This window comes from Branchiostoma floridae, chromosome 12, assembly GCF_000003815.2.
Source record: "Branchiostoma floridae strain S238N-H82 chromosome 12, Bfl_VNyyK, whole genome shotgun sequence".
Classification (NCBI taxonomy): domain Eukaryota; kingdom Metazoa; phylum Chordata; class Leptocardii; order Amphioxiformes; family Branchiostomatidae; genus Branchiostoma; species Branchiostoma floridae.
This window is the reverse complement of record NC_049990.1, coordinates 22,597,420-22,624,098: the sequence shown is the minus strand read 5'-3', so window position 1 is coordinate 22,624,098 and position 26,679 is coordinate 22,597,420. Positions and strand designations below refer to the sequence as shown.

The window sequence follows — 26,679 nt, the reverse complement described above, 5'->3', positions numbered from 1 at the left end:
GTGTTTTCCCTATTGCAGCAGTCAGTGAGTCCCCTGGGCAGTAAAGGTCCCCTGGCTCCACATGAAAAGGCCATTAAACAGAGCTTCAACAACATCAAACAGGTCCTGACTGTGCCTCCTGACAGTGTGGACCCACCCAGACTACCTCCTGACCAGGCTGAATGGTGAGACTCTCTTTTCAACTTCTGAGATCTGAAGAATTGTCACTACACGAAAACTTGAATATCCGGTCGTTTTTGGGGTTGCATATGTCCCGTGAAACCTGGTGTATCCGGGGCAGTGCTGTCTCCAGGACCCGTCCCACCGTCCCTGGACGGAAATTTACTTGTTGGGACGGAAAAAAAATTCACCCATTCCGTCCCAAAAAATCTTAATTTCATGACATGAACATACATTTTCGTAAGCTAAACTGGCAGATTTAATAACTAAAATAGGCTTCTAAATCCAAATTTAATCGATGTTTTCCTCGCCCCCACAAGTAATCGTGGTTAACACCTTCCAGGCCGTGAGATAAATAAACATCGCCCCACGCGCACCGACAAATGGAGACGTGTGGAGATCAGAGATCGGCGAAGCGTGCTATTCGCGTGGCGCAATGTGTTTCTTCAATTAAGAAGGCGGGTCTCCGGCGTTATCACAGTTGCGTCAAAGCCCAAACATAAACTATGGGTGGGACCGGTTGGTGTATGGCTCTCGATCTGAGGATGTGGCGAACACCGGAACACGCCTCTCACGCCATGAGAGCTCGCGCTGACACATTTCAATAATGGTCTGCGACGAGGCTCCGCGTGCTGCGTGTCGCAAGAGTTTAGTTCTTTTTAACATCGGTAAAATGATAAAATACACAATTTTAGTCGGACTCGCTCGGGGGGCACAGGCAGCATCTGGTACTGCTGCATGTAAGATTCTGGTTTTGACATGTTTCGAGCCATTGTTTTCGAATTTGTCTTTGATCACCGCCGGATATTTTTCGTTCCAAGCACGGCTAATATATGCAGCCACGTGACAGAGTTGAGCACGGTTGCCATGGTCCCAGATTGGTTGACAGCGGTGCGCTTTAGATCTCTTTTGAGGTTTTGCGTTGTGGGCGTGCCGGAGTGGTCAACAGTACGTTAAGTAGTACTACTTTCACGCAATCATCGAGTCACCATTAAACCATGTGACCCAGAATTGGCGCGAATTTCTGTAGACTGGGGGAGGAGCTAAGCTCACGGAAAAGTATACTTCGTCGCATGTCACATAGGGAGGTCCGGTTGTGTTTTGCTTGCTGCAAGTGGGAGGGCTGAGCCCGGCTGACAGTACTGGTTTCCGCAGTCTTGATTCCAGTCACGCCTACTCGCGTTCTGTCAGGTGACTCAGGTCTTCAAAACGTAAACAAATGATTAGGAGGGCGGTAGTACATACGTTTTGCTTTGATGGCGAAGTTTCGATGGTGTAATCCTAGTGGGTAAGCGCTACTTCCTTGCAAGTGTGGTCAAAAATTACGTTATAGGTTTTGATAAGCTGCCGGTGGTCCTACTTTGCGGAATGAAATTTTGTCACTGAAAATACGTGAAATAGCGTTTTAGAGAGTCTGAATTCTAAAAATTTCCCGGGGGAGCATGCCCCCGGACCCCCCCTAGGTTGGCGAGCGCCTTCGGCGCTCGCGTCGGGCCTTCGGCGCTCGCGTCGGGCCTTCGGCCCTCCAACCCCCCCCCCCCTGACTACGTCGGGGACGGAATGAAAGTTCAAGCTGGAGACAGCACTGATCCGGGGCATGTGCAGTCATATCCAGTCATGACAAGCGCGGGCCCTGCATATTACCGCTTATGCCTGCACATCCGGTAATTCGACATGTATGGGGATATGCGGCCCCTGCTCACGTCTCGTGTCTTAAGTAATGCCAAATAAGAGACCATCTCGTGTGTGAATTGATAGACGTAATGATACTTTGTCATAAGAATAGGTTTGAGTAAGATTGGTACAGGACATTCGCTTTACATAAAAGTACTCTTCAAGCGGATGTGTATTGGCTTGTCTGGCATTTTCAGTCAACAAAACTCACAAACGCCTGATATAAACGAATGCATTGTTTTATAAGAACAAAGAAAGGCCTGTGAACGAATTGCGCGTATCATCGTTTTCCAATGAATTGTTACCTAGAACGAACACTAAAAATAACTTTGAGCGCGTCATATACCAGCGTTTGGTATTATTACATTCTTAAGCTTCGGTTTTACGTTTTTAGCTTATCAACTAATTTTACTTTTTTAAAACTTTTGACACAAAAGAAAACATGGCTTACCCACGCTCAATTTTAATATTCGTTTTTTTTTTTTTTTTGCTGCGGCAGTTTGTTGCCTAGTTTGAACTACACGAAATGGACATTCTAAGTAAAATCTAACACGTTTGATGATAACATTCTCCACCATTCTATGGTGGGGTAGTCTGTCATTTTACGCCCTAAGCTTATCAATTAAACGGCCGCTTCAGTCTAAAGACCAATGTTGTGCTTTTGAAACAAAAGAAAACATGGCGTATATGATATACCCACGCTCGCATTGGATGCCTTCATTCGTTTTTATCCTTGTGGATAAAGCTTGTTGCAAAAACAATATGTTTGTTACCATGCAGACTGATGTATGAAATCATTAACAATTAGTGAATTACAGTAACACATTTTCACCTAGTTCCTCGTGGGTATTGTTTGACTATGAACTGGCCAGGTGACAAAAGCTGAATTTAGCTAGGGACCTGACGTTATTTACTTGGGGGGGGGGGGGGGGGGGGGGGGCTTGTCCAAAAAAAGGGGGGGAAAAAATTTTTTAAGGGCCCCCCCCCCCCCCCAACCTATAAATTGAAAAAGGCCCTCCCCCCACCCCAAAAAATTTTTCAATGCCCCCCCCCCCCAAAATTTTTCCTTGCCTTTTACATTACACACAGTCTGTCATTAAATAATATAGCAATAACAATAGCGGTAGCGTTGTTTGAACGTGACGACGATTGGGGTGTCAAGACCCGCGCGTCAACAAATTGTGCACGTTGGAGTCCAGTGCTGGGGCATATGTTATCTCCCAAAGTTTTACAACAGCCGAGTTTTCATTTTGATGACATATATACAAACATGTAGCACTTGATGTTGTTACACTCACGCTGCAACGGTTATAAGACTTACCTTGTCTTATATCACTTCTCCGATCTACGTGAAAAAAATCTCTGGTAACGTTTAAACTTTAATACGCAAGATCACGAAACTGAGCGTTTCCGCCAGACCGACGGTAAGCTGTTAAAGGCCGTCCAGGGATCGGAGGGCCAAAGGCCCGACCGGTCTCGGGGGTTAGGGGCATGCTACCCGGGAAATTTTGATATTTTTGACCCTCTAAAACGAAATTTCCCGCATTCTGTGAGGCAAAAAAATGTGGATTTTATGCGTCCACATCAACGAAGAGAAAAGCGGGCGGGGAGGGGCGGTAATCCAAGGCGATCTTTTCCACTACACGTACGAAATTTACACAAAAGAAAACAAATTAATGTTGTAGTTGGAAGAGACTTGGGTACATTTTAGCGATATCGTTACGAAAACCACTTCAAGACTGCTTCAATCTTTCCAAAACGGGAGTTATTTCGGCCAATTGCAACCTACAAACTTGCCAAAAAAATTTCGCGCCACCATGATTGCGTCATATGCAGCAGAGAGCCCGCTGTCACGAAAGTAAACATCGTAATGTTTTATCTCGTTACCGTCCGTGAACCATTCCGTATACAAAGAACAGATGCACGCAGGATTGATATTTTTACCAATTTTAGTTTCTATAGTTTTCTTAAACTTCGTGCGAACATGGAATCACACGACAGAGGCGGCTGCAGAAAATTTCTCAGTATGGGGAGGGCAAACTATATCAACATAATCCTTGGGGGGTCCGGGGGCATGCTCCCCTGGGAAAATTTGGAAATCTTGACTATCTGAAACGATCTTTCCTAAATTTTGATGGGCAAAACTTGCTGGCAGACTAAGCTAAGTTTAATAGCCTTTCTATTAGAACTTCACATGGTTTTGAGGGCGACGACGCCCCCAACGTATTTCCACGATTTCGAGCGCCGGGCATGGCACGAGCCGTCGCAAGGTAGGTCTGGAGAAATGTCATACAAATGATGAAGTTTGGACCCTCTGAGACACGATTTTCTGCATTTTGAGGGATAAACTTCGCTGGTAGACTATGCTAAATGTAATGACAATTTTCTGTCAGAGGAAGAGATTTTTGATGGCGACGAGTGCTGAAGTGTTGTGTGCGCCAGAGGCGCAAGCCGTCGCAAGGGACGTCCAGAGAAAAATTGAAATCTTGACCATCTGAAACTTCATTTCCTGCATTTCAGGGGCACATTTTGCTTGTATTTATCATGGCCCCTAAGGCAATTTTTTTTCAATGGCCCCCCCCTCGGCTCAAAAAATTTTTCAATGAGGGATTTAGAATGATGCGACCTCGACACTAAACAACATCTTGCCGCGTGGAATTTGAACTGCCTACGCTGAAGGATTGGATTCTGCTTGGAGTGTTAAACAACTGTAATTTTATAGCTAGTATCCAGCCTTACGCGCGGGCAGGCGCTGTAGGGTACGGTGGGGTACGACCGACATGCCCGGTTGTGATTTTGCGGACGGTTTGAGACTACGTCACACGTCGCCATGTAGGGCTGGCTTAAAAGTTGCTGCCGGAGGCGGTGGTTGGCTCGGGTGATTTCTGCTTCGGCCCCGTGGACAGTGGAGGCTGCCTGCCCGTGTCGCGATGGATCAATGGTTACCACAAATCTTCACGTCCACGTTTAGAAATTTTGCCGCAGCTGTGCTCCTGACTAACAAAAGTCTGTGCAGAAGACGGGTGGACAACAGAATGTATGATAGCGGAAATGCAGAACTTCACAAGACGTAAAAGGAGCATCATTCCTAGCACATATGGAGGAAATCGTCAGGACAATCTACTGTCCAGAAATACTTTGAAAAAATAAAGAAAATTCATTCACCATTCAGAAAGAATAAAAGCAAAATAAACACACTACAGGGAGGAGGGATCCTAGGTAGGGCAGGGTAGTAAAACGAAGCTGCTTTCAATGACAAAGGGTATAATGAAGCCGCTCTAGCCGAGGCCTGGGTGAGATAATTAGGTGATAATTAGGTGCTAACAAGGGTGCATGTCCCGAATAGGCAGGCATATGCAGGAAATTTGGGTCGGACGTGCGGACATGGGCGGGACATGCACCGTGATGGCCAGGCACATATGCAGGCATTATCGGTCTCCATATGTCCCGCACACTAATAGTTGTGAATCTCCGGGTCATATGCAGGTCCGTCTATACCAAGTGAACGGGCGGCATATACCCGTTATCAGCCACATATTTTGAATATCTGGGTTTATACACAGGAGTATTCGACCCAGATATTTGCTTTTTCGTGTAGTGTGTGTGTTTGAAGGTGACATGAGACCCAGAAAAAAATGTTGTGCTATGGGTTATGACTAACCCTTGTCATTAGGTTGTGAAGACTCATCAGCCGATCGATTTTCATGCTGTGACTTGAACATTCATACCACGACGTGCAATGCACAAGTCATTGATAGTACAAGGTAACAAACATATACAGGAAAGTAGGGACAACAATACATTAATTATCTATACAAAAGAGTTATACTAAGCTAATAGAGTAGTCAATTTCCTCGCTTCTTTGTACATGTGTAGATGTACGAACCGATGTAAATGACTCCTTGATTCTCACCAATTTGAAAGAAGTTCAAAAAAGTTTTAGGTTCATCTAAATATTTTCTTACCAATCAATGTGTTTCTTCCAACAGGATGAACTCGCTGACAGGCTCGCTGCTGACTACAGTATCAGGGTTCCCTCCTGAGCTAAGGAGACCCATGCAGCCTGTAATCAGCTTCCTACAGAACCATCAGTGACCCATGCAGTCTGTACTCAGCTTCCTACAGAACCATCAGTAGCACAGGCAGTCTGTACTCAGCTTCCTACAGAATCATCAGTAACACAGTCTGACGTACATCTGCTTGGAGATTAGCAGACAACCACTATGTTCCTCAGGAGTTATGGGCTGATTAGTATTAGAATACGTTGATAAATGTTAGACATCCAGGTAATAAGATATGCCAAAAAGCAGATACTCAAAGAACTGGATATGATTTTGGAAACGGTTAGATGTTTCAGACGTCAGTGCCACTGACAAAAGACACTGGATGGTGTCTGAAATGTCTAGCCACTTCCAAAATCATCATATCCTGTTGCTTGAGTAACTGTTTTTTGGCATAATAATAGAATACTTACATGTTGGCAATCCATTCGATATGGGACCCTTGAACTTTATATTAAGTGCATTAAAGCTACATTTTACATGATATGAAAATAGCTGCAGACATGCCATCAAAAGATCACAGTGTAAAATTTCTTGACCATTCTTGTATGAGACATACAATGTACATGTACAGGCACATATTGAAAATTGGACATTGGATAAAATTCAACAATTTTCAAAAGTCACTGATACCTGGATTTCCTCTAAATCCATTTTGGATAAAATTTTACTGAACTAAAACTCAAACAAATTCAATTCTTTCACTTATAGAGAATAGCGTATTCCTTTTCTATGTTGCTCTTTAATTTCCTTTAGTCAAAAGATTGAATAAGACTTGGTTCATCAGCATCTTACTTTTATAGTTCATTGCACATTGGAGCTGATAGATATGTATCTATTTTCCTTGTTATGTCAGGAGCCTGTATGTATATTTTGATTCTGTTATCAATAATGCATATCATATATTTATCATTAAGTCATTAAGTTGTATTTTCAGCAATAATTGATTGGATTGTATCTATTCAGACATCATTTTCAGGTGTAGAACCTAAAAGGTTTATAGTTAAAGATATGCAAATGAAATGCTATTGTCTACAATAGGTACATGACTTATTCTAGCATAATTTTTGTGGTTCTTTTGTGGTTCTTCAGTCACCCATAGTCATATGTTTGTATTACCTTTGTCAAAAAGGATGTTTTGGTATTTTTTTTAAATATTTGTATATATGTATGTATGTATGTATGTTTGTATGTATGTATGTATGTATGTATGTATGCAGGTGAGACCACGCGGCGTAGTCAACGGCTTGTTCGGCTCAGGCCCAAGAGGTTTAGTAGCATCACACAAGAAGCTTTGACGAATGGATTGTCATGAAATCTAGTGTGACTTGTCCTTTAAAAAAAATTATAACATTTTTAAATTTCTGGCAGCTTTCCTTGGTACTGAAGCAGAACGTCCGTTTTTGATATCTCGTGTGTTGGACAAACAACTATCCCATTTTTTGGGGGTGGTACATCGCCATTGTGCACAGGAAGAGAAACATTAATTTTGGGCCCTATGTCAGCTTCCCTCGTAACTGCATGGGGAGGGGGCAGTTGCAGTTGCATGGTTTGAAACATAAGTTTGGGCCCTCTAGTAAATTCCATCGTAACTGAAGGGGGGGGGGCAGCTGTATATTTTGAAACAGGGATAAATCAACAAGGGATGAATAAACATGTTCTTGGAGGTGCGGTCAAAGTCAGTGCCTCGTAAAATCAAGAACACACTCACAATTATACGCCCGTAAACTTTGTTGAGGCTTTGTTCCTATGGTGATGCTGGTGTTGCAGTGCATTGCGTGACAGGGGTTACTCTTATTCATGTAATCAGAAAGCTTTGCTCGCCAAAGTAATCATCGGTGTTCAACCGAGGGGAAGAAGGCGCCATCAAGCGCCCACTCTCGCATTGCCATAAACATTTTATCATCAGAACTTTGGTTGTTTTAGGTTCAGTGTAGAGGGATATCGTGGGCTAAGCGTTATTGGAGATTTTCGTCTTAACACAATGCTGAATTGTTACAGTAAGATTTAAAGCGTCATGGTGACTAGAAGAATCAGACCTCGGACGACTTGAAGCGGTCACCGACCCGTGTCACACGTGTTAGCACACACAGTCGCCTCAGGGCAGGGGAAAGTTTCTTATCAACCTGCACATCGAATCGTTTGTCACTTACTTGCAGGGACACAGCTACAGCACTATAGTGGGGGTGAAGTCCGTCTATAGTGCCGGTGGAGGATACATAGCTGTCCTTTGCTACTCAACAGGTGTCTCAGGCGTTCTTACAAAGGTACGTAATTAGATCTATAGGCAGATACATTTAGTAAATGATGTTCGTTGTTTGAACCTACAGTTATGAGAGAAGAGTTAAGGGCACACGATCTTGTGTATGTAGAGAGGTTTTAACGATCACGGGGCAAGCAATACCTAAATTGGTACGATATAGATCGTCAGGGCTCGATCACACACGTCGTGCAATCCTCGCACGATCGCAAACAGTGTCTTTAGGCAGTCGTGCACATGTCTTGCGAAACTTTGCTGTCTTTTTATGGAAATCCTTGTCGGCGGTTGAGTAATTAAGTCTGTCAAAACCTATAACGAAATGTACAACATAAAACCGTTTGACGACCTACGCCGAATGTGACCATGCCGATATGGACAAACTATACAATCGATACAAACCCCTGCTTAGAATATGACGCGAACCTACTTTATATATATCAATGTCGGACAACTATCTGCTGTCCATAACGTACTCAGTGTCTAAAAGGTGACCCTGAAGCAATCATGTGAAGACTGTAATGCTTTGATGAGACACATTACAACTGGTCTTGCGCCTTCATAATAGAATTAGCGATTACGCTTGAGTCAAGGAAAGTATGCTACGTATTTTGAATCTTGCCGGGCAAAGCTTCCGAGAGATTCACAACTCGTAATGATATGGTCACGTTACTGGAGTTTCTCGGAAACACGACGTCTGCCAAACCAACGTTTAGACAGGTGTTGTCTTAATGTACCTTTAGTCGTTTTTGGAAGGTCCATTATTAAAACCTTAACACACATAGATCTAATCTCAGGATGCCAGAATATTGTAGCAAGAAGTACTCATAATACAACATAACAAAGCTAACTAATTTTAAGTGTCAGATGACCTATTTACCTCGCCTGGTGACTTTCTTGCAGGTGTTTACTAGCCATGATTAGCTGGTCTCAAACCATGTTATTACCATGTTAGTATGGTGACAAAAGTTATATGTGAAGAAGCTGTTACCATAGACTCGTTGCTCTGTGTATTTTCAACATTCCATATGCATAGCAGAGATATCGATGAAAGCACAGGGCAATAGATATGTCGTAGCTTATGTGCCTGGACACTGGACATTGCTTCTTGTGAGGACATGTACAGATATTATATGTGTTTACTTTAAGAGTCATTACGTGCTCGTTTGTCGTCTATTTATACCTTAGCATGTTGATAAAAAGTAGCTGTGAAGTTTGTCATCGTTAGATCTATTCAAAAAGATGTAAATTGTACCCTGTTCTATATTTTGTTTGACCCTTGCTTTAGTATACCTCTTCCTTGATGACGTCAATGAAAAGATTTGACCTTTCATGAACAAACAAAGGTTCAAACAAAATCTTTCGTTATGAGTGATTTCGACTTTTCCTCGAATTGACGACAATGAAAATCAAATAAACTGTCGGTCTTAATATTCTATTTGCCTCGCATGACGACAGAATATACGTGTTAAGTTTGGCCTTTAAACATGATGATGGAATGTAACTATGGAGTTTACAGACACTGTAGAGTTCTTGTTCTGAGTACATAAAATGGGGTCGCGTCAGGACGCCAAACATGGCGCAACCTGTCGGACCATGATCAATGAGGGCACTGACCACTTGTTGAGCCAGATTTGGAAGGTGCCAAACACATTATCTCTCTATGTAGTCACTATTTATGGGGAAATTATGTACAGCCATTACGACTGGCTTACGTGTGTCAGAAATCGTACTGCGTTAAGTAAACGCTTCTAACAAGATTCAAAGTATTTCACAGCATTTCAGAGTGTTTTGAATGGATCAGGGGAGACAGTTCGTTGCTTGATTCTGAGAAGGTACGATGGGTCTGGGTCAAGGACTATGTTTTCAGACACAATATACTGATATAAAGTTTTGACAGGATTTTATTTGGGGGGGAAAGGGTATGGTGAAAGATCATTATGGACTGACACGCCCCAACACGTAAGATCGTGTTGTTGGAACCTTTTTTTAAACAATCAACCATGTGGGGCGTACCTAATATTTGACCAAACCACGCGTGATTGAAATTGCAAACCATGCACACAGTCAAAATTAGTCTGTAAGACATCACAACTTTGTCAGTCCACCGTAAGCAAGGGTCTTTTTGTGCCCAATATCTAGTGAACAGAACTAGCGTGATACGCTCTTCAACAAGTATCAATTAGACGCACAGTTGGTAATTCAAACACCTGCTGCGTTACATTACGGTTCAGCAAAGGGTCAGGGTTGTCAGTTGTACAGTAGATTTACTTCTTCTGACATTTTTACTGCTACTTCTGACCTACAGGGTGAAATGGATGTGCCTCTATTAAACGACACTCATTTAGAGACAGGGACAGAGCTCTTTAACAAGACGAGACAATGTCATGTTATTATACTTTGGACATAAGTTTGCAATGGACCCGTGTGTATTACTTGTGACCGTGAACCATTAAAATGTTAGATGACTTCAGTGCAGGCTCTTAGATAAAAAACATACATACGTAACATTTATGTACAAGACTTTTTATGCATTTCACAAAAGCGTTTGAACGAGGTTTAGAAAAGGTCAAGCATAATCTGAAGGTATGATGACTGCTTTTGGGCATGATTGTTGCATCATCAAATTGATGTGCAAATCTCTGTTCCTAGGTTCAGGGTAGAATCATTGATGTCATCATGACTAGGCTCGTTTTAATGGCACCAATGTTCTTGGCATGACTTGGGGTTGTGGACAACGCAGCCATGACGGTGAGGGGATATTAACTTACGCGTATACGTGTCACAGAATCTACACTCTCTTGAAAGCGACACACCAAAGGAAATAAAATACAATGTACATGTATATCTTACTAGAGCACGCAAGATTTCAGTATCTATTGGCCCGATTTATCATTTTAACGATGGGTAGTAAATAGTCCACTATTATTTTACGTCATGGAATGTAGATTTTTTATCAGTCACGAACCTTGTAGGGCAAGGACGCAGATCTTGAAACCAGCTACCTAAGTCCAAATAACTGATGAATAGTTTGGGCTTGCTGTGTTTTTTATTGATAAATGCATAGATAATGTATCCACAGCACCACATAAGGTTGTTTCCCTGCGTATACTACATATTAGAGCCGTTTGAGTTTGTTTGAGGTACTTTGAGGTGTTTAGGCAGACCCTTATTGGTAGGGCACAATGTACTAAGAGCAGTATGCACTGGATACATACCAGGGCATTATGCACTGGAAAGGTATATAATTGCGAGCTTCACGAACTTGTGTCATTAACTAAGGGATGACTGCGGTGATATAGATGTCGGTTAGCTGAGGAATGCCCGAATGAGTCCAATGAGTATATACAAGTCTAGGCAGAAGGATTTGCATCATCGCTACTCTTTTGTGGTGAGTTTTGAGTTTAAACGTGTGGCTCTCCCCAGACACGGGTCCTCCATTTTACGTCTTATCGAAGGGACGCCCATAGCTGAAACTAGATACACATTTTCACCTGGTCGTGCCATGTAAAGTGCCTTTCCTAAGGGAACAAGATCAGTGACACGGCAGGATTCGAACCCGGGACCTGTAGGTGCTGAGCCAAACACGCTGCCGAATACGCCACTCGATTTCACTAATTTGAGAGAGTGTTATTTATAATGAATGCAATCATATATGTTGTTGTGTTCACTTAGTTATCATCAGTTCTGTCAAAATTAGTTGACTTCGCTTAAGCCACGAGATTAGCCAACAACCCGACAAAATAATCACGAAATCCACGTGTGTTTTTTTTAAACTCGCTCTCAACACTACCCCACAAGAGAATTTATTACATACCTCCCTCTAAGAAAACATAAAATGTCTCACTGGAGCACGTACGGATAAAAGGATTGTTTGATTTACAGATGCGACAATTGGTAGTGAATATAGGCCACCATCATTGTACCCGTGGTATGTAGACGCTTTCCAGTCACGCGAAATTTGTGTATCTGCTACCAAAGTTCAGAATGGCAAGGTCGCAGAAAGAGAAAACGACCTTTAAAAAGATGCGAAGTATCAGACATTGTAAAACCATACGCGATGACTTAATAGTATACTTAACAGGTCTGCCAAGAGCGTGGTCTTAAAGTCAAAGAATATTATGTAATATATCATCATGTTGTCTTATACGTTTAGCAGTACCATTTCACAATCTATTAATTTTCATGTTTTCATGTTAATTTTAATTTGCTAAAGAAAAATGCAAGATTTCGACAACTTGTCTCACTTCACTGTATCAACAGTAGTTGTGCATGAATTCGAACTCTTCTTCTTTGTACCTTTGTAGATGCAGTGCCAGCAGGTCGCCCGTATCATCCTGACCACAGTGTTCTGTGTACTTCTCTCCGCTGGTCTGGTCGTGGCCTACGCCTACGGTCTCCGCTTCATCTACACCGCCGACGGCTATCTGTCATTCGGGCTGTACGGCGCCATCTTGTTTTTTCACCTCCTCATGCAAAGCATCTTTGCCCTTCTCGAAAATCGAAGGATCAGAACGGAAGTTCTACCCGACTGTAAGAACAAGAAAATCGCTTTGTGCATCTCAGCGTATCAAGAAGACCCGTTCCTTCTACGCAAGTGTCTTGAATCCGCGCGTGACATTGACTACCCGGATCTTAAGGTCATTATGGTGATAGACGGGAATAAGAAGGATGACCTCTACATGAGGGATATATTCCTGGAAGTGTTCGGAGAAGAGGCAGAAACGTGCGTTAGTCAGCAAAACTATCACGTAAAGGTTCCGTTTAAAGTGCAGCTAAAGCTGGCAAACTTTAGCAAACCGAGCTCTGAAGTGAAGACTGAAGTGGAAAATGGTAGTACTGGGATAGTACACGGGACTAATAGAGCCTTTGAGGAGACCATACAGAACAAACGGTATGTTTGTGTCATGCAGAAGTGGGGAGGGAAGAGAGAGGTGATGTACACGGCGTTTAAAGCTCTAGGGAACACCGTGGACTATATCCAAGTATGTGACTCGGACACCATCTTGGATCCACAGTGCACGAGGGAGATGGCGAAGATTCTGGACGCGGACGAGTCCATTGGAGCTGTGGGAGGCGAGCTGCGAATCTGGAATCCTTCCGACTCGTGGATCTCCTTCCTCAGCAGCCTGCGCTACTGGATGGCCTTCAACATCGAGCGCGCCTGTCAGTCCTACTTCAACGTGGTGAGCTGCATCAGCGGGCCTCTAGGGCTGTACCGTAACGACCTTCTCCAAGGTTTCGTCGATGACTGGTACAAGCAAACCTTCCTCGGGACCCGATGTACCTTCGGCGACGATCGCCACCTCACCAACCGCATCCTCAGCCTCGGCTACGGCACCAGATACACGGTCCGCTCCTTCGCCTACACGGAAACTCCTGCCCAGTATCTCCGCTGGCTCAACCAGCAGACCCGCTGGACAAAGTCGTACTTTCGCGAACTACTCTACAACGCCATGTGGTTCCACAAGCACCACATTTGGATGGCATACGAGGCTGTGGTGACCACAACGTTCCCCTTGCTGGTCACCATCACGGTAGTCCGCCTCTTCTACAGCGGCGTCCTCTGGAACATCATTCTCGCCCTTCTGGTCATCCAGATAGTCGGAATCCTAAAAGTCCCATCTACGCCAAGCTTCCTTACGGGTGAGACGCTGTGATGATGTATACGTCCATGTACTCGTTCCTCTACATGACCAGCCTTGTGCCGATAAAGTTCTGGGCAATCATGACCATCAATAAGACCGGGTGGGGAACTAGCGGGAGGAAGAAAATCGTAACAAACTTCATGCCAATCGTACCTTTGATCACGTGGGCGTTGGTCGTTTTCGGGGGAGTGGCATACACAATCGCGATGGAGTCATGGATAGATCTAAACAAAACCAAGATCTTGTATCTTAGCATTGGCTTCGGCGTTCTCGCGGTGTACTGGTTCATAATGCTGGTGCTGTCCCAGTGGAAGATCTCGTACAGCGGCCCTATAGACGTGCTGTCCGAACTGTGGAGCAGGCTCCGCAAGTGTCCGGAATTCCGTCCAAAACGGCGCATTTTAATAAGGAAGAATGTCTCGAACGGCTCCTATCATGAGCCGCCCGGTCAGAGCCAGTTACAGGACTGTAACGTTTGATATAGTCAAATTCAACCAAATGATCCGATGTTCATAATTGTTTTGCGTTGTTTTCTTTTATTCGTCCAAATACTAGTGTTGAAGTTTGAGCACAGAAAACAGTTTGGAGCAGCCTTGTCTTGTATCCGTGTAGGAAAATATCTATATCTGAACATTGCATAGAAATGGTATCCATTTCAATCAATGTACTCAACCAATGTAATCGCATACGTATACAAGATTCATACAATTCATCAGTATTCGTGCCACAAGGACCACAGATGTCCATGATTTTTAATAATTGTGTACTCGTCTATTCTGTATGTAATTGACAACTATGGTATCCAAGTTATCAGTTCTTCTCTAAACTTTAAGGCACTTTGTGTTTTTTTGTGTGTGAAAGGAACAGAATTGTTTACAGTTACACTGTCTGTGACGTTGATGCACTGAAGGAATAAATCTTTTACGGAGCTTTCTAGACGCTTGGTAAGTCTTCAAAGGGTACCACCAAATAGCAGCTTGTATTCTTGAACTGAGTAGTACTAGTATTACCAAACGATGTGGTTCGATAATATAATGCAGATAATAGAATGCAGATATCATGTACGCCTCCTAGCGGACTACTTGTTAGATTTGTCCGGACTACTCACTTGTTCCACCTGGATGGTGACAGTAAAGCCTGTCCCCTAACGACATATTGCCAAACTACACACCTTGTAATGATGAGATACTATCTGAATGTAAACAGACAGGTCATTCTAAGGATCACCACACATTGATAATTACCATCACTCTTTTTTAAATTCGAAAGCTACTACCAGTATTCACGATCAGTCTACAGATGTAACATTTCCATTATAGACTATTAAGCATATCAATTTCAAGGTCTTCGTGGGAAACCACAACATTGCCAGACGTTTTAGACTGTATTGTAGACTATGACCTTTTACCCCCTCGCCATTTTACCTGCGCGTTGACTTGGAACCAATGCGCACGTTCCGCCCTTTGTGTCACTCCATGCCTTAGGCACGTACGGCTGCAACAAACCAGTTCTTGATGAGGGAAAGGTCATTAAATGCCCAGGACAGTGGACAGGTATATCTATTATCGTAGGAAAAAATGGAGATGATAGCCCACCTCGTGTAATTTGTGGATGAACTCATGACATTACTGAGTTTATTTGCAACCAGCTGGGTGTGATCGGTCGGAACGTGTCGAAGTAGTATTCAATGTTTATCGGTCATAGACCAGAGACATTTTGCCGTCAGTAATCTTGGAAGTGTAGCTAATATTATATAAGTCGTTATAGTCGACGAAGCAACCAAATCAGCACATGTATTACAGGAATAGCCTCTACCAGGCTCCACAGGTTGCTGGAAAATTGTAGGATTTGGCCAAATAAGGCAAAAAACAGGCCAGAGGAGTTAGATGGCCGAGGAGTACAATTTGCAACCTGTGGTCCACCTCGGCCATCTAACTCCTCTGGTTTGTTTTCTGTCTTATTTGGCCGATTTCTACCATTTTCCAACGACCTGTGGAGCCTGGTAGTGGCTATGCAGGAACACACCCCTTGATAGGTGAACGCCCGAAGAGCCCAAACCGTTTACAGTTCGTCTCTGTGTCTAACATGGGGGTTAATCACTTAATTTAATGGAGGACGACAACACATGTACGACACAACAACCATCAAAACAATGTCACCGTATATACACATGCTTGTTCCAAGCTTGTTTAAAGTCTGACTTCGACTTGATAGTTGATAGCGGATTGAATATTTCTCTTGGGGCGTTTTGGTTTAGACTGATGATTGATATGACAATATCATATTCAGACAAGGCAATACGTGACCATACGCGTGTATCCATCGGTGCAACGACCTGGTGTCATCTATTGCTAATATAGACTTAACCACAATTCGTGTAGTTAAAAAAAATCCGATCTCCAAGCATATATTTTTTGGACGTTGGACGTTTTGAGAACATATTGGCACATTTTAGCCAATATAGATATCCTCTAACTATAGAAAGTGTAGAGCATGACACCTGCCTTTGTAGGCTGAGGTGTCTTAATTGCTTGACAACTAAATGTCTGAATAACAACACATCGTCTTTAGGGAAATACTTATAAGTCTTCAAATACCAAAGATGGTAAACAATCTGCATGGTGTCACCTTGGCGCAATGCCAGCACGTAACAGAGGCGTAAACTCTTCAAGCTATGCACCCGAACAACCTGTTCTCTACGTACATTTTCTGTACAGACTGTACAACATAGGAAAATGGTATTTATGCGCCACCTCCTATGACGACAAGAAAAACAGACAAAACTTATTGTGCAATATTCTACACATTGACATACGTTTATTATTCTAAATGAAACGCTGTCTATTAATATTATGCTGATATGTGTTTGAGTATTTGATAATGGCAAGTCAGTGATATATGCATAGAATTGTTTGTGGGTTATAATATCCAATTGAATTTCTTCTTTTAAAGCATGTACAGTTATTGCCATCTTACAACCTGACGTCATCCTAACTACATTTGAAGAATACACGCCGCCATGTTCTCCGCAGGCGTGTCGCACATTTTCCACGTGAACAAACAACTTACTCATACATTGTCGCAGATCCCTTTATTATAAGGTCCGCCCAGGTCGGAAACACGTACTGTCTGTTCAACGTCTCGTCCATGGTGATGTCTTTGTGTGTTTAATAAGAGGTCCTTTTTGTCGTGTATTTGGTCTGTATTGTCACAATGATTCGCCAGAACAGAGGGAGTAAGAAGTATCGCTATGTGGTGAAAGACTCGGAGAATCAAGGGAGGGATGCAGGTAGGACGGACGGGACAGGACGGGGTGTCAGGTCCGCTGTCAGCGGCCAGAGGTACGGCACAACTGCGACGCACACGACTCGCTATGGATCCGGGGTGTCAGCGACGTCCTACGAGCTTCCACAGAGGAGTCCCGTGTCTGGTACCGTACCGCGGGACATACGGTACACGGGAGGACGTGGCGCTGCTGCCGGTGGCCTCCCTGGAGCTTCCTCGGTCCCCTCCATGACAGGATCGTGGAGAGATAAACAACATGGCGTACTGGGGAGGGGGCGGTCACCAGCAACTGGCATGGCCAGCGGGCAAGGACATTACAGACTCACAACAACAACTGGATTAGATGTGTTTACCACAGCGACAGGCCGGTCTGGATACCAACCAAGTAGACGTACAGCCTCTCCAATGAGGACCCCGGCTGACAGCAGGAGAGGTGCCCCACAGGGTGACAGAATGGAAGGAGACTTCCTTCTTGTTCAGGGGGAGATGGAAGAAATGAAGCGGGGAAGATATGGAAATTTCATCAGGTCTTCTACTCCGGCACACAGAGTTGGCACACCGGAGCAAAAATACACAACCTCTGCTTATTCCACCTCGCATACACCAGGAGTACTGAAGAGAAAAGCAACAGATGTCCCTCCACAGACCGTTCGTGCTACTGGTATAACGCGATCTGGATTTTCAACTCAACCTGCCGATGTAGCTCGTGCTACGTTGGACGACAGGCCTAAGGGTTTTCTCTCAGCTCAAGGGCCGCTTGGAACGACAACAAGCATGACCGAAAGTATCAGTGAAGGATATGTTTTTGTTCCAAGGGTATCGGATCAGGAGAGCCAAGCGGAAGTAAGTTCAAGTATAGATGACAAGGTGGACGTTGGTGCTAAGGTCAAAGACAAACCTACTAAAGAAGAAGATGATATACATGACAGAGATATTGCTGGTGCTGAGGCCGAAGACAAAACTAGTAAAAAAGACGATGACGAAGATGGCAGAGATATCGTTGGTGCTAAGGACGAAGGAAAACCTACCCAAACAGAAGAAATAGGAGATGACAGAGTTGGCATTGGAGCCAAGATCGAAGACAAACCTACTGAAGTAGAAGAAACAAAAGACCCCAGTAGCCCTCATAAAAGGAGCTGGGACGAAGCCATTGGGACCGAGGACACTGTTGAAAAGGAAACCCTAGAACCACAGACTCAAGAAGAAAATAAAGATAACAGAGATGTCGTTGATACTAAAGAAGAAGACAAACCTACCAAAGAAGAAGAAAGTACGGATGACAGAGATGTCGTTCTTGCTCAAGACAAACCTTCTGAAGAGGAAGAAACTAAAGATGACAAAGTTGACGCTGGTGCTAAGGACGAAGACAAACCTATTGAAGAAGAACAAAGTAAGGACCCAAGCAGTCCTCATGAAAGAACCTGGGATGAGGCCATTGGAACCGGAGACGCTGTTCAAGAGGGATTACCAGAACCGAAGACTGAAGAAGTCAGCGTAGTTCCAGACGTAATTCCATCACAGGCGAAGGCCACCCTCGTCACGCCCCCACCTCCTCAGTCCAAGGTCAAGATCCGTCGAGCGTCTTCAGAAGAGGCACCAATGCATACAGAACTTCCTCCAACAGAAGAGGTGGAGAGCCAAGTCGAACCACCAAAGTCACTGATAACTAAAGACGTCCTCAAAAGGAATCAGCATCAGACCAGAGCCCTGGAGACCGAGGGGGAAGAGGAGACGTGCCAGGCTATAAGTCCGGTGCCAGAGAAGCCATCGATGCCCGAAGATGATGTGCAAGTCAAACCAAAAACAAGCATGGTCCCTGTACTTCATCCTCCTGATGTTACAGCTATTACAACCCCGTCTTCAGGAACAGACTCACCACTACCAACTACAGTCTCCTACCAACAAGAAGAAACCATTGTAGGACAACAAGCTCAAGTTCACTCCCAAGATACAAAAGTCACGGCTACGCTTCCTTCGGGCCCACAACCTACCATGTCTTTTATAGAAGGAGGAGACGAAGAACTGGTTGAAGAAACTGTCCAGCTCTTTCCTTCAAAAGCTAAGGCGATAGTTGTCCCCGAGGATCCCTCCCCCACGAAGGTGAAGGTCACAAGGAAAAGTTCACTGGAATCAAAACCACTACCAGAGTTTCAAACGGTCGATAAGTTGGAACGCGAGGTGAAACCACCAGAGCCTTTAATCAAAACCGACCCTTTGCTAAAGAACCAACAGCAGGTGAGGGTTGGGACTACAGGTGAAGAAGAGGAGACACTTCAGACGTTTGGACCGACCGGAGAGAAACCAGACAGACCGGCGGACGAGGTGCCGTCTAGAGCCCGGGCGAGCCTGGTGGCACCCCCGTCCTGTCCCGAAGTGACGGCCTCGGTCACACCTTCTGCCGGAGAGGGCCAGGAACCAAGTCCACTCGGTGATGTCAAACAAATAGTGAGTCTTACTTTTTATTAATAAATAAATAATGAAGACATTTACAGTGTACATTTTCCCCACTGAGCTAAGTACAGGTCAATAAGGTAACAATTATATGCATGTAACAATCAGATGCATTTTATATGTGTATATAGACGTCTAATCTACTCTAATACATTCGACTTGCTCTCGCTTCTTGGTAATTGTGTACTAGATGTATGATTGGTTAAAGTTGGTTTATTGCAGGCTGCAGGGAATATAAATTTCTCTTTACTATTCAAGTAGCTGGAGTGGGGACATTTACTTAACACATAGTCGAATAGAATGCGTTTATCGCTACCATACAATGGACATACGGTAAAATGTACTTCATCTTCTGCTTTACCTAGACTACAAAATTGGCAGAATTTTTACTCTAGAGGAGTGTGTTTATGTCTTCCTAATGGGATTCGCAAGTTAACAACTTCAACACTTGTGCTTGCATTCCTACTATTACCCACTAACAGAAACTCGTATATTTTTTCCTGACCTTACCTTTAACAATAGACAAAAGGTGTGCTGAAATTAGTCTATGATATGTCCGTGCGAGCCGTCCTTTGATATTGTACAGTGAGCCATTAATATCGAATGTTGAACGTGACAATTGGTGCATACGCTACAATAAGGTGTTCACATGCTTCTTTGGGTGTGCGATCTTTGTCCACCACCCTTTAAGACATTGTAGGTATCTATTAGCATCCTCTGCTTCCTTGCCTTTCGCAAGAGAAATTGCTTCTAAGAGAATGTTTGTTTTCAAAGCAGTAGACTATCCAGGTGTCACTTCAACTTTGGCCTTTGTTAATTATACACATGTACGCGGCATCATTATAAATTGAGTAGGGGTCAGAACTTGGAATCGTCCAGGTCAAAGTATTTAACAGACTCAAACGTAAAATTACATGTCTATGTTTAACATAGGAGAATGTATGTTTTCAGATGACGGAAAATATACGCTGAGTCTGTATTGCAAAAGAAAATTAAACTTTAAGTTTGCTGTTTCAAAGTAATTGCGTAGAAGACAAGGTGTGGTAAATAAAGAAGCTGTTCGTTGTGTTTATTTATGGATGAACTCACACAGTCGTGGTGTGAATACTAATGCGTTAGTTAACCAACACCGGTATTAACGGCCAATATTGAGTCGCCTAAATTAACTTTGACCAAATTTTGTTGGCACTTATTGGTATTGAAATTAGTATTTGGATTAACCATCGAATCACCAATGCAAAAAGCCATGACCATGTTATGTTCAAAACGTTGAATACAAAAATCAGAGGTTTTGCTGTAATACCAAGGAAAGTTGCAAGATATGTGCCAAAGTCAAATGTTTCAGCAAACCTTGCTGTAACCATTCGTCCACTATTACCACATTAGCAGGCCAGGTGAAACCAAACAACAGCAAATTTGACAGACATCTCGTTAACGTTACTATATTCATGTTCTATTTTGTGTTTACCGTGTTACTTGTTTGTGTGCACTTACCTTAGTGACAGCTTCTTTCCAATGGCGTTTTTGTATTATCACATCCTATAGGGAGAACAACGGTCAAATGAAGGGGTTGCTCAACCGCCGGTGTTGCCACCAACCGGAGGGCCTCCTACTGGGGACATCACAGCGGGGAAACATGGATCTACTCTTCCGTACCCCTCCTCGGACCAGCCTACCATGCCTACTGTACCACAACCACCCCATGTAGGCGTACAGCTACCCCCTCCTCCCGAAGGTCTGATCTCCTCCCCCTGGCAGTACAACGCGGGGGTCAGCCAGCCTGTGCACGACCCGTCATATCCTCCCGGAGCGCCCTGTGCTCCTCACTTGCCTGGTCAGGCGTCCAATGCCCCGTTCTCGTCTGGTCCAGTGCCCGATGTCGCTTACCCTCGTAGAATGGTACCCGATGCCCCTTACCCGTCTGGACCAGCACCAGATGCCCCTTACCCACCTGGTCTGGCTTTCCATGATCCTTATCCGCCTGGTTTGGCACCTTCCTCGTCTGGTCCCGTGCCCAATGCCCCTTACCCGCCTGGACCGGCACTCGATGCCCCTTACCCACCTGGTCCGGCGCCCAATGCCCCTTACCCGCCTGGACCGGTTCCTGATGCCCCTTACCCGTCTGGACCGACGTCCGATGCCCCTTATCCACCTGGACCGGCATCCGATGCCCCTTATCCGTCTGGACCGTCGTCTGATGCCCCTTATCCGCCTGGACCGTCGTCTGATCCCCCTTACCCACCTGGACCGGTTCCCGATGCCCCCTACCCGTTTGGACCGGTGCCCAATGCCCCTTACCCGCCTGCTTCAGTGCCCGATGCCCCTTATCCGCCTGGACCGTCGTCCGATGCCCCTTGTCAGTCTGGTCCAGCACCGTATCCCCCAACTTCCACCCCCTCCCCATCTCCCTTCTACACTCCCCCGGGGGCCGCGTTTCCCTACCCGGGCCATCCTCCGCAAGGAGTGAGCAGCGGTCAAGAACAGGCTTCTCCCGGCTCGCCATACCCACCTCCACATCCAGCATATCCACCGAGACATGATCCAGTATTTCCACCACAGCTCCCACAAGGTCCTTACCCTCCTTACCCACCCGTTCAGTCAGCGTATCCTCCACAACCGTATCCACCGGCGGGTGACATGGGCTACCCTCCACCACAGCCCGCAACACAACATCCTGGACAACCAGCGCAAACGTTTCAAACTGGTCCTGAAAATATCTCCGGGGAAGCCCAACCAGACGCTGTGCTCCCTCCGGCTCCTCTACCACCACGTCCTCCCATTGGTCTTGATCTGGTTTCATCCTCTGTGCCATCTGGAGGACAGCAACCCACTCAGAACGACCTAGCGATCCGTGAAACAGACATCCTCTCACCACCGTATGTATCAGACCAAAGGCAGCCATTCGAAGGAAATGTTCCAGAGTCCAGAGAATCTACAGATGAAGTAGAAAAACCGGACGACCGACTGTCATCTGAAAAGTTAGAGAAACGAAGAGTCAGCTTTGAGACCCAGAACTCGAAAGATATCCAACATTCGGCGCTCATGTCACCTCATGACGTAGGAAAACCGGACGGCCGACTGTCATCTGACAAGTTAGAGAAACGAAGAGTCAGCTTTGAGACCCAGAAGTCGAAAGATATCCAACATTCGGCGCCCATGTCACCGCCGGATAAGGCCGTGCTTCCATGGAGGCCAATCGAGGAGAAAATCTCGCCTAGACCGGGCTCAATACCCATTCCACTGCCCTGGTCCCCCACACCATCACCTGAGAAACAGAAAGCGTTCGACTTTGGAGGAGCCCCGAATGTGCCAAGTGAATCCGAACAGATCCCCGCAGAATTGTCAGAGCACAAATCTGAAATTCCCGGACAGCTAGGCCTTTCAAAGGCAGAGGAAGAATACCAGAGCGGAGAAGTTCCTTCAGGCTTTGACGCCTCCCCTGGCAAAGAAAGGGCACCGGAATCTAACGTAAAAGATGACGCGGCGCCGATGTCACCTCCTGACAAGGCTGTCCTGCCATGGAGACCAATTGAGGAGATCATCTCGCCAAGACCAGGATCTATCGCGATTCCCTTGCCCTGGACTCCCACACCATCCCCTGAGAAACAACAGGCGTTTGACTTCGGGGGCGCGTCGAGAAGACACGTAACGGTTCAAGAAGAGACAGTAGAAGAGGAATGTGACCAAGGCCAGACTAAACAACCAACAACAACCCTAATATCTGATACCGAAAGCGGTACCTTACGCACTTCCTATACGTTTTCAGACCAGGACAAACCCACCGAACCCGAAATCACCACATCAGAAGAGGCACAGGACCAGTCAATACCCATGTCACCTTCAGACAAGGGCGTAACACCTACAGAGGATACGGTAGAACAGGGAAGTGATCATCGAAAGAGACTACCAGCAACAAGCTCTGAACAAGCCCCAACAGAGGAGACACAGGGTCGGCTTGATAAATCTGAACAATCAGAATTCCTAGAGGCGGATGAAGAGTACGACTATGGAGCTGTTCCGCTTGGATATGGATCCCATGACAAGGATAAAGCACCACAATCCAGGATCCCAACTTCAAAAGTTGGGCACAAGCCACAAGAGAAAGAAGATACAGCCAAAGATAACACATCACAGAGACCTGAAGAACTACAACATTCGGCACCAATGTCACCACCAGATAAGGCCGTGCTTCCATGGAGGCCAATCGAGGAGATCATCTCGCCTAGACAAGGCTCAATACCCATTCCGTTGCCCTGGACCCCCACACCATCACCCGAGATACAGCAGGCCTTCGACTTCGGACGAGCCCCGAGAAGAGACGTTACAGCCGCTGAAGTAACTGAACAGGATAGGGATATTCAGACGAAACAACCCTCCAAAACGTCGACTTCGCAAACACTCTCGGACCAGATTGTACCAAGTGAATCAGAACAGATCCCCACAGAGGTGTCAGAGGACCAATCTAAAATATCAGGACAACCTGGCTTTACGGAGTTCCAGAGTGGAGTAGTTCCTTCAGGCTATGACATCTCCCCTAGCAAGGAAAGGGCTTCGGAATCCAAAGTAAAAGATGACACATCACAGAGTACGGAACAGGACAACAGGGTTCCATCTTCACCTGAGGTCGAGCCTTTAAGTCCGACAAAGCCGACAAAAATAGGTTCTAAAGAACAACATACGGTGCCAACGTCACCACCAAACAAGGCCGTTCTGCCATGGGAGCCACTCGAAAACATCCTTTCCCCCAGACCAGGTTCAATAGCGATTCCTCTGCCCTGGACCCCCACAGAACCGCATGAGGGACAAAGGCTGTTCGAGTTTGGGGGAGCAACGAGGAGGCACGTATCAGCTACAGAAGGGGTAGTGGAGGAGGACGGCGATCGTTGGACGAAATTACCGATAGAAACAATGGTCTCTGATACCAAAACAGGTGCCTTATGTACTGAGTACACGCTTACAGACCAGGATGTGCCAACTGAGTCTGAACAGATGTCAACAGAGGCAATAGAGGATAAGTCTACAACACCAGGACAACCAGAACTCGTGAAGGCAGAGGACGAATACCAATGTGGAGTTGTTCCGTCAGGTTATGACACAGATGAGAAGCTACAAGAAGCACAAAGTGCTGCGACAGATGTCACACCCAAAACTATGGAACCGGACCTGGACGACCCGTCGTCACCCGAAGTCGAGCCGCTAAGCCCGTATAAACCGGTAAGGCCGACGCACAAGCCGGTGACCAAGGTGACAGAGAAGTCTCCCCAGACTAAATTCTTTCCACGGAAGAGCGACAGTTCCTCCGAGAGCTCGAGGCTATCCTCTTCCGAAATCGAGCCGGTCACCCCGGAAAGTCCAACGTCCCCACCGTACAAAGCCGTGGTTGTCTGGAGGTCGCGGGAAGAGATCCTGTCCCCGCGGATCAGCTCTGTTGTCATCCCGCTCCCGTGGTCTCCACTGCCGCAGTCCCCAACAAGGAGCCGTCAGTTGAACAGGCAAAAAGCCACGAAGAGAGAACAGGGCTTGGTTGAAGGAACAACGATATTTGAAGAAGACCCGGGTATGACAAAGCTTGTAAACGTCGTGGATATTCCAGCACGAGAGGAAGTCGCTCTTTCCACTGCCTTTGTTCCTTCTCAACCTCCAGACCATGGAGATGTTGATAACGAGTTGAACAGGCAAAGGGCGGCCGCAGGGGAACCAGGCTGGGTTGAAGAAGCCACATCATTTGAAGCAGACCCGAGTATGACAAAGGTTGCTAATGTTGCTGATGTCTCTCCACACGAAGATGTTGCTCTTGCCGCTGCGTTTGTGTCATCTCAACCACCTCAACAAAGAGATGGTGACAACGAAGGGGATGTATTCTACGATGCACCTGACACTGCATCATCGGAGCAGCCAGTGAAACAGAAGCCCGCACGACAGTCGAAGATCCCCACATTTCAATCAAAGAGTCCTCCTCATTCAGCAAAGCCAGATGAAGGTTTGACTGAGCAACAAAGTCCCGATCAACCACAGCCAGAACATTCAACGGGTCCCTTCCAACAGTCTCCTAGTCCGTCAAAGATTCCCATAGGTCCAAGTACACTGCCCACTTCTCCAAGGAAGAGGGTAGACAGCCCGCCTCCACCGCCTAACACACCGAAGAGTCCGATAAGAAAGTCGACAAGCCCATCAAAAATGCCCAGCGCAGCAAAGCCATCGGGTATTCCAACACTGAAAACACCGTTGAAAGATTACGGAAGTCCTCTAAGGGCCTCATCTCCTACAGACAACGAGAAAGATGCTACTGAAGTATCAGAAGACGTTCCCCAAACCGAGAAGGATGAAAGAGAACCTGGAAATGAGAAGGAAGGACAAGATGTGGAGATGGTGAAGGATGAGGAAGTTCATGGTGTAGCAAATCTGCAAAAGCCAGACCAGCTGAGAGACAACCAAGGAGATCCTGATTCAGTGGACGACCAGACGAAGGAGTCAGAGGATGAAAGGCAAGGATACGAAATACCAGAGGATCTAGAGCGGATAGACGAAGAGGACGAGTCGTCCAGAAGCGAAAGGGGTTACTATGGAGACGATGATGCTGAGAGTGACATGTCAGAGGGTAAAGGTTGGAGGGGGAGAGTCCTGACAAAACGCAGCAGCAAGGAAGACCTACTCACAACAGAAGAAGAATCCGAGGAAGATGTCAAGGCGGCCAGTCAAAGGAGGCTTCCACCCAAAACCCTTGCTCTGGATACTTCCAGTACGCCAACTAGGTGGCCAACATGGCCATCTCCTATGTCACCAGCGGACAAAGCGTTGTTACTATGGAAACCGAGAGAAGACATTCTTTCCCCGAAGCCGGGATCCATCGTCATCCCGTTGCCATGGAGCCCCACCCGGAGACCCCCCACCCCAATGACTCCCAAAAGCCGGAAAAGGTTCCATCCTCCCCTCAGACAACTGCAGAAGGTCCTGAAGGAGAACACCCTGGATGTGGGACCTCTGCCCGCCTGGTCATACCTGGGCGTCTCGGTCATCCCCGTCACAACTAGCTGCATTGTCACAGGTAAGGGCTTAGCCATGAATAGATATGTTTTGATTGGGCAGAATCAGTTTGATGTGATAGCAAAGATATCAAGTTCCGTCAAGAACAAGCAATGAGATC

The 26,679-nt window shown here is 45.6% G+C and overlaps 2 protein-coding genes and 1 long non-coding RNA gene across 7 annotated transcripts in view; all 3 read left to right on the top strand.

Moving 5' to 3' along the window:
* Positions 1–9: 9 nt before the first annotated feature.
* Positions 10–7,361, top strand: LOC118428206. Its single transcript, XR_004832624.1, has 2 exons — positions 10–164; positions 5,823–7,361. It is a non-coding gene; the product is annotated as an uncharacterized LOC118428206 (long non-coding RNA).
* A 5,096-nt stretch (positions 7,362–12,457) lies between these two features.
* On the top strand, positions 12,458–14,604 carry LOC118426833 (hyaluronan synthase 2-like). The gene is given in 2 exon segments (XM_035836380.1): positions 12,458–13,799; positions 13,802–14,604. Coding segments are annotated over 2 exon segments (1,818 nt in total). The 5' UTR covers position 12,458; the 3' UTR covers positions 14,279–14,604.
* A 2,254-nt stretch (positions 14,605–16,858) lies between these two features.
* The window catches only part of LOC118426919 (titin-like), a 41,822-nt gene continuing 32,001 nt past the window's right edge, over positions 16,859–26,679 (top strand). For 3 of the 5 annotated variants that reach the window (XM_035836541.1, XM_035836540.1, XM_035836539.1), the window contains exons 1-2: positions 16,887–19,529; positions 21,081–26,580. In XM_035836541.1, the coding sequence (XP_035692434.1) occupies positions 17,013–19,529; positions 21,081–26,580 (8,017 nt within the window). In that variant the 5' untranslated portion in view covers positions 16,887–17,012. Of the gene's footprint in view, positions 19,530–21,080; positions 26,581–26,679 lie in introns of all 5 variants that reach the window. The other 2 variants (XM_035836542.1, XM_035836543.1) reach the window with 1 other exon arrangement.